This window comes from Anthonomus grandis, chromosome 17, assembly GCF_022605725.1.
Source record: "Anthonomus grandis grandis chromosome 17, icAntGran1.3, whole genome shotgun sequence".
NCBI lineage: Eukaryota > Metazoa > Arthropoda > Insecta > Coleoptera > Curculionidae > Anthonomus > Anthonomus grandis.
This window is the reverse complement of record NC_065562.1, coordinates 13,774,423-13,786,744: the sequence shown is the minus strand read 5'-3', so window position 1 is coordinate 13,786,744 and position 12,322 is coordinate 13,774,423. Positions and strand designations below refer to the sequence as shown.

At 29.0% G+C, this 12,322-nt stretch overlaps 1 protein-coding gene across 1 annotated transcript in view; it reads right to left on the bottom strand.

Moving 5' to 3' along the window:
- The window catches only part of LOC126746158 (homeobox protein Hmx-like), a 31,825-nt gene extending 20,792 nt beyond the window's left edge, over positions 1-11,033 (bottom strand). The window contains exon 1 of the mRNA XM_050454285.1: positions 10,637-11,033. Within this exon, the coding sequence (XP_050310242.1) occupies positions 10,637-10,959 (323 nt within the window). The 5' untranslated portion in view covers positions 10,960-11,033. The remainder of the gene's footprint in view (positions 1-10,636) is intronic.
- Between the last annotated feature and the right edge of the window lie 1,289 nt (positions 11,034-12,322).

Below are 12,322 nucleotides of genomic sequence, written 5' to 3'. Positions count from 1 at the left end.
TTTAAGCTTGGACATTGTTAGAATCATTTACGTTATCAAGAAAATTTTAGACAAATTTAATATGTCTCCGTTAAATTTAGATTTTAATACAAGAAATGAACAAGCACAGCAAGGACATTGACCGTAAAAGTATTTCAGGATTCTTCGTAAAGGTTTGAATTACTAAGAAACAAAATACAGTCTCATTATCTAGTGCAGAGGCTGAGTATGTAGCTCTATGACAGTGTTTGTCAGAAGTTTTATTTATAATTCGACTTCTTAGTGAGATATTTAATAAAGATGTTGCGTGTTAAAGTGTTTGAAGACAATCAATCATGTATCAGAATTGCTTCAATAAAACTTGAGACACAAACGCTAAAACATATAGATGTTAAGCTTAATTTTGTCAGAACAATTTGTTCTGGTAAAGTCTTATTAAATTAAATTTTGACAAATGAGCGAGTGGCCGATTTGTTTACTAAAGGGTTATCATCTATTAGGTTGTAGTATTTAAAAAGCTAGTTAAATCTTGTTGAAATCGAATGAACCTTAAGTTGTGTATTTGTTAAAGTAACTTTTTTTGAAGAAGTTTTTTGTATTTAGGTTAGCCGTGTAATGGAATGAAGATTGACTTGAGACAAAGTGTCGATGGTATAATGTGCCGTTCTTAAATTACTTTGCATTGAATGTGGAAAATTCTCTTTTATAATTATGTAACATACTCGTAAATCGTTAGATAAAAAAAAGTTAGTCTATTTTTGGAAGAGTACTTTGGATCAAGAAAATTCATTAATAAAATTTCGTATGAAAATGGCTGTCTACAAAACAAATTTAGAAGACGAGAAATTTAAACAATTCAACTATTTAAAGCTAACATTACACGGACAGAAGAGAAATATGAAAAAATATTAAAATACTGCTTGATTTCTTGAAATTAAATATTGTTATTATGATGTGATAATTATTTTGATATTTTTATTTGCATCTTGTCCAAATATCTTATCATTATCAATAGCAATATTCAAAGCAGCGTTGAATGTCATATGGCATATGGGACACAGTTGCATGGAAATTTACTAATGATGAGAATTTTTATATGTTGTAAAATATATAAAAATATTTTGATAACGAAAAATTATAATTTTATTGGATAAGCACGATAACAAAAAATGCACTTATAATCAATATTATCAAGAAATGTTTACTTCTATTAGGGAGTTTTTGTTTTAATAAAATTTGTCTTTGAAATATTCTAAATAATTTTCAACGCAAGTTTTAAAGTTTTATTTTTGTTTTTTTCAAGCTACCAAAGACTTTGATCGAATATTTAGCGCAGTATACTTTTATGCATATATGATATAATTGTGATAATTAATTTTCACATTTAATACCTTAAAAAATTGAGAGTTTTTGATAAATTCATGTAATTTTGATCAGCATGCGGTGAACTCGCACACAACTAAAAATGTCTGTTTGAAAAGATCAATACAAAGAAGGTTACAGTAACTTTTTTCTTTTGTTATGCATTAATGAATTAGCAAATTGAATTTGTTTTTAAAATTTGCTTCTTGCTTGTAGATAACATAAGTAACACTATCAAAAGTCTAAACTTTGAGACGCTGCATTTTCAAATTTGCCGCTTGAAATAGATGCTTCATATATGCCATATCACCTCAATACATTAAAAAATTGCAAAAAGATGTATATATATATATACGGGCTGTGTAACCAGAGTCGCATTTCCTTTCTTAACAGTACTTCATATTTTAACGACCTTTCGAATTTCATATGTGTTATTAACTTGTGCCGAGTCTGCGCTTTCGGTATACAACTTGCGTCATTAACAATTTTTATAATATATAAGACAAATACTTAATTAAAGTATAAAATCAATGTATTCACGTCCAAATTAGCAGCTCGGGAATCCTGCACATCAGCTGCCATGATCAACTAATAGGATGGAAATCGCGGCAACTACATAACGTTTGAACCGCTGTGTCTCAAGATGTGTATGTACATCGTAGAAAATAGTCTATAGTCTATCATATATCTATCTATAGTCTATATATATATCTATCAGTCTATAATGAGTTTCTTAAAAAACTCCCCTCTAACTTTGTTTCAGTTAGTTGTACAGCTTTGTGTCTATGGAGTGAGATGTAGAAAATTGAATTGTCTGCATTTATTGTCTAGTACATTTACCGTTTAGCCAGTAAAATCAAATCCAAATATATTTTATTTTAAAATGAAAATAATGCGGTTGTTTTTTTTATTTTTTTAAAATATTTCAGGTAATTTTTTTTAAATTTCAAAGATATATTTTTTTTTTACATGTTTCTTAAATATCATCTATTGAAATGGACAAACATGTAATTTTAAAAGCGCCTTTTTAAATTATTTCATAAAAAAAGACAATATGAATTTTTTTACACGTGAATAGCATTATTTAATTCTTATCAATTCCTTCCATTTATTTAACATACGTTTCTTAATCCCAAAAAGACGCCTCTCATAGTTAAAAAAAAAATTAAATATTTTTTTATTGAAAATAGAATTTTTGCCATTTCCTATAAACTGCCTATATTATCTTTAATCTTAAATTTTTTGTGGTTTGAAAATGCCTTCAAAAACCATGATTTCATTATTTGATTTTCAAATCCCTAAAATCAAAAACCGAAATATTTACCTACACCCCTGTCAAAGTAATATCGACTTCCGCTTCCTAGACTTTTAAAATATTTAAAAGTGATTTAAGCGAAAATGCGAAAAGGGAGTATGACGGAGGCAATAAGAAGCCTCCACGATTCTCCCATCGGGGAGGCATTTCCCCCTTTTCCTCCCCACATAAACTAAAACGGCGACGGGAAATGCCTGTTTGCTCTAAGCCGCTTTCCGTCGTCGCTTTTAATTATTCCTTCGGCTTGTTCTAACCGGTTTTCGTAATTAATTTTCCGAATTTCCACCTCGGCTTTAACACCTCTTACAAAGTCAACCCTTAAGAAGAAGGCTTGTTTTAAGGATTTTAAAGTTTTTTTTTCCCCTGATTTATATTTTATAAAAGAAACACCGTAAAAAGTCCATTAAATATTAATAATTTCCATTTAAAATAAAACGCCAAATAGTTTGCAATAAACAACAATTAATTACAACGATAAAATCGGGGAAAATGTGGAAAATTGTTTGGACGCAACCAGAGAGAGAGAGAAAGAGAGGCCTAAATAATAATTATTTTTTGATTCCGGGTAAATTCGGCCGTGGGTTTCGTATTGGATAAATACCCGCGGTAATATTGCCAAATTATAATGCATTCCCGATAAATTGCATCGAACGAAAATTAATGAGTTTATTCCAATTCGGATTTATTTTCTATTGGTTCAATAATTATTAATATTTGATCGTGAGGTATTTATTATTTTAGTTCTATATGCACAAGGGTAATTAATAAATCTAAATAATCATCTAAAAATTTCAAAAAATTATGCATAACTTTATGTGGCATGATGCAAGTTTTTATAATGACTTTTACCTTTTATTTAATGTTGATTAACCATTTTTTTAAGAATTCTACATCTTGCTCTAAAGATATATAGATATATAGAGCAATTCACATTTTCATACGTAAGTATGTAAAAATGTTTACACTTCCTAATACTATTTGGCAAATTGGCAGATCCATTTGGCAAATTATTCAAATTTAAATTAAATTCAAAGTTTTACTCTCCAATAGGAAACAAATCCTAGTAATAGGTCAATTATTGAAATATTTACAGATAATAAAATAAATTCAGGAATGTAACGAATAACAAGATTAAAGTCACTTACTGATAATATAAAACTAGTAACAGATGATGCATTCAAATGCTTAAATAACCAACGATCAAGCTCTATCTAAAAGAACAGATTGAAATTTTTTTAAAGTGGTACCAACCACATCAAAATATCATTGAACCAGTTGTACGCTTTATACATCGGCTCTTTTTTTGGCCAAATTGGTACCATAAGAGTTCAGATAAAATACATTGTGTCTTCTTGTATAGATGCAAAGCACAGAAAAATTCAAAGCTCATAGATATAGATAATGAAGCCTAGAATCTTAAAAGAAGATCTCATGATATCTATACAAGCATCAAAGGTAAGATTTTTATCAACAAAGATATGCAGGTCATGAACAAATCACTTCTTACTTCCAGACAGTGTTTAATAAAAAACACTAGAATTTAATTCAACTGTCTGGAAAATATTTTTATTTTTTTCCAGGCAGTTGATAAACGTATTCAATCAGCTTAGATGAAAGCAGCTTCTTTTTTTCTTTTTCTTCCAGGTTTCAACTGCCTGGAAGAATATTTTAAATTTCTTCCAGGGGGTTTAATCTATGTCGTAAATTTATAGAGAACGTCAAGTCTTAATTAACCGTCCTGGAATAAAGCTTTTTTTTCCAGATAGTTGGCCACCTTAGTTTGTTAAATTTAGATTTTTAAAGAATGTTATGAGAACATGTATTTAATCAAAAAATAGTAATAGGTCTTAACTGCCTGGAAGAATATTGCTAGTTAACTCACTAGGGTCCTCAAATTTGGAAGTCATCAAAGTATAGTATCATTTATTACAAGTAGGCAACGTCAATTTTATGTTTAAGTAAAAAAATTGACATCATGTTTCTGAATGTTAAATAGGATTCTTCCATACCATTTATGAACCCTCTCAAGATCTGTCTGCACCTGCATACAGTCATGTCGATTGTTAACAAAACAAAAAACTTTCATGTCTATTAATTGTGGAAATATCATTGATAAAAATCAAATTGAGTAAAATTGCTTGCCTAAGGGGCCTTCACTTGAGGTATTATGGGCAGATGATCTGAATCCATTGAACATCACAATTTCATAATAAATTAAGTCATAAAATCACAAATAAATATTTAAACGTTCATCATACTCTATGAAATTATGCCTCATCTTTGGAGGTTTATGCAGAATAATTCATTAAAAACGATATTTTCTATCTAAATAATAAAATATCAATAGGATATATCTAACCGTGCCTAAAACTAAATAAAATTATGCATAAAACTGGAAAAATACATTTACGTTCAAAATATTAAACAAATTTTGCAAATAAAATTTGCTTGAAATTTTATTTACAAGCTTTTTCATCTATTAACTGTAATAGAGCCTATTATAATCCGAAATATATTGAAATATAATAGGCTAATATATACGTGTATCGCATTACATAAACTTGTGCATAGTTTATTTGCGCTTTAAGAGGATTATGCAGAATGAGACAATAAAAATTAATTTTATTTTTCATTTTAACTGCACGTATTCGAAAAATACTTGGGTACAAAAAACGTATATTTATAATATTAAATTATTAAAATTTAGATTTTTCGGAATTTTTTTAGAAACTGTATATAATATGTAAAATATTCAGTAAAGCATTAAAATATTCAGTAAAGAAATTCAATTCCAATATGAAATTCTTTCACTTTTCAACAATTTACGGTCTTTTTTTCATTAATTTAAATTTAATTTTTGTCAAATATTTAAGAAATTTCATTTCTTTAAATTTCAAAAATATAAAGTATGAGTAATTTTACATAAAGTGTTTTAATTATTTTAATACATTTATTGAAAAAGTTCTAAAAATTTCAATATTTAAAGGTGCCAACAAAGAATCTATGATTCGAAGTATTCTAAAAGATAAGCTTAAATTAATTTTATTTTAGCTTGTTTGTAGTTTTTTAATTAATATTTAGAAGGATTTACATTAAAAATTAAGAAATTTTGCGTAGAAATTAAAAATAACTTTTTGTTCAAAATAATTCAATTTTGGACAAATAAAAATGTACATTAGCTTAGAAATTTAGGTTTAATTTAATTTATTAGGGGTGTTATACGTCAAGTAACTTCCGACGTTATATTTATATTTATGAATCCGAAAAAAAGATAAATTTAGTTTGATTAATAATTTTGAAATATCATCACCATACATATATATGCATCGTACTACGAAAAGTTATGCATAGCTTATTTGCACTTTTAAAGAATTACGTATAAATTACTCCTTAACATAATTTATTATTATTTCTCATTTTTGTTCATCAAAGACATTAATGATCCAACATCGTATATGATTTTTGAACTGTTTATTACTAAGGAATTTATTGAAAACATCTTGTCGAACTTGCATTGTCTTATTTATTTAATGTAACACGACTTTTCGGTTGGTAAGTATCTCCAACCGTTATCAAGTGTAAAAATCAGTTTACACTTGATAACGGTTGGAGATACTTACCAACCGAAACGTCGTGTTACATTAAATAAATAAGACAATGCAAGTTCGACAAGATGTTTTCACTGTACCATTGTCTACCACCTTCAAAAACAAGGAATTTATTAATACTTTAGTGTTTCAAACAAATCTTTATGCCGAGCAGGAAAAACTTTCAACTGGGAAGAGCTACGTCCCTACAAATCAGTGTGAAATTAATGCTTTTCTGGGCATAAATTTGTTAATGGGTATCAAACGTAGTCCCAGCTATAAGGATTATTGGTCAACTGCTCCCGAATTGCATGATGCTTTTATCAGCTCAGTAATGACCCAAAAAAGACTTGGATGGCTCTTGAGTCATCTCCATCTGAATAATAATTCTCGGATGCCTCCAAAATCTTCCCCAGATTATGATAAGCTCTATAAAATTCGCCCTATGCTAGAACTGTTAACTCATAACTTTGAAAAATGCCTAATTCCTAATCAAGTAGTTGTAGTTGATGAGTTAATGATTAAATTTAAGGGTCGTAGTAGCCTTAAGCAGTACATGCCAAAAAAACCAATCAAAAGGGGGTATAAGATGTGGATGTTAGCTGATAAATCTGGTTATTGCCTAAAATTTGATTTGTACGCTGGAAAATCACCTACTGGTGAGATAGAAAGTGCCTTGGTTCAAGAGTCATTACACATATGACAAAACACTTAGAAAATCAAGACCATGTGTTATATGTTGATAGTTTTTTTACTAGCGTGGATCTATTTTAACAATTGAAAGAAAGAAAAATCCATGCTGTTGGAACCGTAAATATTAATCGTCGTCATATGCCAAAATTTAAACCAGACAAGAATTTGAAACGCAATGATGTGCAATGGTTTACAAGCAGTACCGGATTGTTAGCTGCAAAATGCAAAGACTGTCGATGTGTTCACATGTTATCAAATTTTCATCAGCCAGAAGATGTAGGAACAGTAAAAAGAAAAGAAAGAAGTGGACAAATTACTGAAATTCCATGTCCTCAATCTATAATCGATTACAATTCAATAATATAAATGAAGTCGACATATTTGACCAAAGACTTTCTAACTACAAGATTGACCGTCGCAGTAAAAAGTGGTGGCATCAAATATTTGTTTAATTATTAGATGCATCAATTGTAAATTCCAATATTATTTATAATAGGTTGGAGTTACCAAAAATGTCTGCTAAAGATTTTAGACGAAGTGTCATAAACGGTTTAATCTCAGAACCGCTTGTAAACCGAAAGAGAAATTTGGTTGCACCATCAGATGTTGAAATAAAAAAATACAAACCTTACGTACCCTTAGAGATAAGACAGATGTCACCTGCTCATCAACCTACAAGAAGTACCAGAAGAAGATGAAAGTAAGGACGGATGGGGTATGTTCCATATGTAAAGTCCCTTTGTGCTTGGGAAAACGTAAAGAGTATTACCAAAGTTATTATGCAACGTAATTTTTAGTACCCAAGTTTGTATGAGTTTTTAAATAAATTTGTTATCTTTCTCTTAGTTTTTTTTTATTTTGTGTCGCGGTGGTCCACAATATGATCCACCGAATTATTCAAATTTAACAAAAAACTGATTGGCAGATTTTCATTTTTTTATTTTTTTATTATTACTAATGCATTAAATTACTACAATTTTACAAAAAATATAAAAATTCATAAAACAAATATTTTGGCTCCACTAGGTATTTTTTACCAACTAAATTAAAGGCGCCGCTAAGAGATAATTAATAACTTCCACTTTTTAATTTCAAATTTCAGAATAAGAAATAAAGTAGGAAAAATATCAAGAAAAAGAAAAACATTTTCACTTAAACAATTCTAAATATGTTGGTATGTTTTGACCTTAGAAATTAGCGATTTTTTTTATTTTTTTTTCTTCAAATATTAGAAAAAGTGGCAATGGAAAGTATCAAAAAAAACTATTAATTTTTTTCTTAATTAAAAAATTGTAATTTTAAAAATTATGCAAAAGTATTGCAGTCAAACAGTCGAAGAAATATCGCCTTTTTACTTTTGAAAATTTTAAAAATGACAAGGAATGGTGAGTTTTCTTTTAAAAAATTTGCAAAATATTTATTTATTATACCTTAGAAAGTAAGAAAATTGATTTTTTACTTTTAAAAAGTTGTACTGCTTAACTCTACATTATAGGTAAGTGATGCATAAATTTATATGATATGATGAAAATTTTAATATTTATTTTAATATCAGTACTATTTAAGCATAAACATTACTAAAAAATTCTTAAAAATTTTAAATTTTAAAGGTACCAACGAAGAATTTGAGATTTATTGTATTGCTCAAGCTGTTTCAGTTAATTTTAATTTGAGGCTTTTTATTTACCAAATTGAAATTAAACATTATGGGTCTGGTAAAAAAAATTGTACTGAATAAAATGTTAGGAAAAACGTGGTACTAAAACAGATAATAATGGAAGTATTAAAGGATTAAAATGAAAAATCATAAAATATATAGGATTCGTAATTTTTCCTTTCAGTGTAGCAATAATAAGGTCAAAATTATTGAGCGAATGAGAGGTACATTATAAAGTGGAAAAGTCCCAGAAAACATAATAATAGTAATATTTTATATATTATAGAATATTGTGCTTAAATCTTCATTCTGGAGGCGTAGTTTTTTATGTCATTAGGTATAGAACATAATTTTTCTCCAAGTACTTATATTTTCATGTCGCTTTTAAAAAAAGTATTTTGTTCATAAGCTAATATATATACACAGGCATTGGCTAGAATAAGAATATAAAAAACGTTGTAGGAACATTAAGAAAAGTCCAGGTAAAACATTCTAAAGCAACAAACATTTTAATTTAAAAACAATATTCATTTAATAATATCTAAATATATTTTCAAAAAATTTAAGAATTTTAATTTCCATTTAAAATTCTTCCACTGTTTAATCATTTACAGCTATATTTTATTACAATAATTTAAACTTATATTTATCAAATGTTAAATAAATTTTATTTCTTAATATCAAATTTAAGTATGAGAAATAAAATAGAAAAAAATGATTCTTACTTTAAGAAATATTCCGACGTTTTCACTTAAAAAATTCAGAAAATGTTAATATGGTTGACTATAGAAATAAGAAAAATTGTCGGTTTCTTTACTTTAAATATTAGGAAAAGTGGCAGTGAAAAGTAGAAAAAATTACAATGTTTTTTTTTTTTAATTTTAAACATGGTGATATAAAAAAATATGTCTTTTTTTTACTTATTTAAATATTCGGAGAAATATCGGCTTTTTACTTTCGAAAATTGGGAAAATTACGATTTTTCTTTTAAAAAATGTGCAAAATGTTTATTTATTTCCGCCTATTGTGTGAGACTTTAGTGCTTTTACCTTGTAATTATTGTGATACAGTTTATGGTTGTTGTTTGGATTGTAATGATAAAAGTAGATTACAGAAAATCACATAAGGAGATATAGACCAAAAAGCTATATACACATTTGTCTTTTATAGACAACGTTACTTCTCAAATCAATTCAATATATTCAAATCTTCTAATTGTTTTTAGTGACACTTTTCATAAAAAAATTACGTCAATTCTAATGAGCCTGCAGTGAAATTTAGTTTTTTTAATAGAAAATATATTTATTATTAAGTATTTAATTTGGGTATAGTATAATGTATCTTTTTTTTTCTCTTTGTATGTGGGTCTTGCATGTTTTGTTTTTAAATTATTTTTAGCAATATAGATTATGTCTTTTTTTAGCTTCTATAGGTTTGGTATATGGATGTTAGTGCATATATCGCTAGTTTTAAATATTATCTGAAAACATTATTTTAATTATTTACAATATTATATTTATATTTTATATGTTAATCTGATTCTAATTATATATCTGACCTATGCCGGTGATTTAAAATAATTTTTCATATCTTTTAGTTACCTCATAAGGCAAATTACGTCATTATTTACTACTAAAATAATAACTTAAATCAGAGCCGCACTTAAAGTGTTACTAATTCCAAGCATTTGACGTAGTTTTATGTAATAGTATAAAGTTCTCGTTAAAAATCATTTAATATGTGACAAATACTTAATATTTAGTTAAGGTAAAATGAAAATCATGCAGTCTCTCTCCATCTATTTATTAAAGAGGGAGACTGCAGGATTTTCATTTTACCTTAACCTACGACACCAATTCAAGTATGGACTATTTCTTCACTAATATTTAGTTGCTTAAACAGCCAAAAAATACTAAATTTAAACCTTCTTTAACAACATTTTATGACAAAATATCACAAGTATCAAATCGTGAACCGTATCACCTAAAGTTATGCATAATTTTTAAGCACTTTTACAAAAAAACACATTTTAATCTAACTTACTTTGATAACATTGCACTATTCGGTCCACCGACTTCCAACATCCCCTGCCCGTTACCAATCAACTGTTTATTACCCTTAATCGTCGGTTCATCCCGCGATAAAATGCTGGAAATCGAAAAGTTCGTCTTCTGCTGCGTGCTCCCGGTCACCATTTTCGCCTCCCTATTTGCACAATCCTTCTCGTCGTCATCACTAGTCCGGATCACCGGAAAACACGTAGTTACATGCCGGAAATCCGGCGGTTCCGGCGAGTGATTACGCGAATTCGACGATTCCGGCGACGACACCACGTTCACCTCGATCTCCCTAACCGGCGAGGACATTTCCACAGTGAAAACACTCGGAAAAAATCAAGGAAAATTGCGTGTCTTCAAGCGTTAATTGCCCGACGAACAACCGCTGCTCTATCGTCGAGTGAAATAGAGTCCTTTAGAGGCAACTTTACGCCGGTGTGTTCGTTTTAGTTTGCCGGGGCGGTTACGGAAAAGGCACACCCTTCGAATTACTACGGTCATACGGGTAACACCCCTGTGAATGTTCCCGTCTTTCTCTTGAACGTTACTTCGGTATTGCAGAGGGTTGGTCGTGTCGCTTCTTTCTTTTCCCCTCTACCTTCCTCCCCACGGTTTTTCAACCCCTTTAAAATGATAATTTAGGTACGGGATACATTCGCTTGTGCTCTTCTGGCTTGTTTGGAAAGTTATTACGACATCTTTGTTCGGTAAACGGGGCTAAAGTGCGGCTCTCTGCTTCTCGGATTGAGTATGTGACGATGGGGTGGGTGAGCGGGCTTGTTTGGCCAAAAATCTTATTTTTCATATCGAATTGCTTGTGTGGTTATAGGGTGGTTTTTATGTATATTGGGTAATTGACTGTTTTGACTGAGTTAATAATAGACAACTCTGGCGTTTCCTATTGGTCTCATATGCGAATCAAATATTTAAATTCAAAACTTTTTTATTTGTCCTTAAAATACAGAGTTATAGTTGTAATACAGAAAAATATATGACAAATAAGAACCACCTCGCGTTCATATAACCGATCCATAAGACTCGTTTAAATACAAGCTTTTGTAAAGTAGCCCCGCTCTCTATAATACTTTTACAAGTAGCATAGAGGTATAGGTCAAATATAAAGTATTAGAATCAGATTAACATATAAAATAAAATATAATTCTGACATATATAGGTATAAGTTGGAAAAAAAAATATACATCTTAAGGGTAAGAGGCGCAAAGTGGAGTAAGAAATAGGGCAAAAAGCATGCAAAAGGGGAGAAAAGAACGCCGAGAATCAAGCAAAAACAAAGTAATGAAATGTAAATTTCAATTGTTAGAGAATACTAAAGATATGCGAGATATTCGTATCAAATGCAAACTTTTGATAAACGAAAGCTTCGTGGCGATTTAATTTTTCCATTCAGAATCCTTTATAATTATTTGGACTGTGATCTAAACGAACTAATTGAAAGAAATCGGGATATTAGACTTCGCGGTCACACTTTGAAATTAAAAAAAACAGATGTATAAAACAAAAACACGTCAAATGTTTTCCCTAATAGAGTATTCGATGTTTGGAATTCGTTACCCGTAGATGTCATAACTGCTCCTTCTGTAAACTGTTTTAAAAATCATTTAGACAAATTGGACATGTTTAGTGTTCAAATTTGAAGATTTATTAAAATATA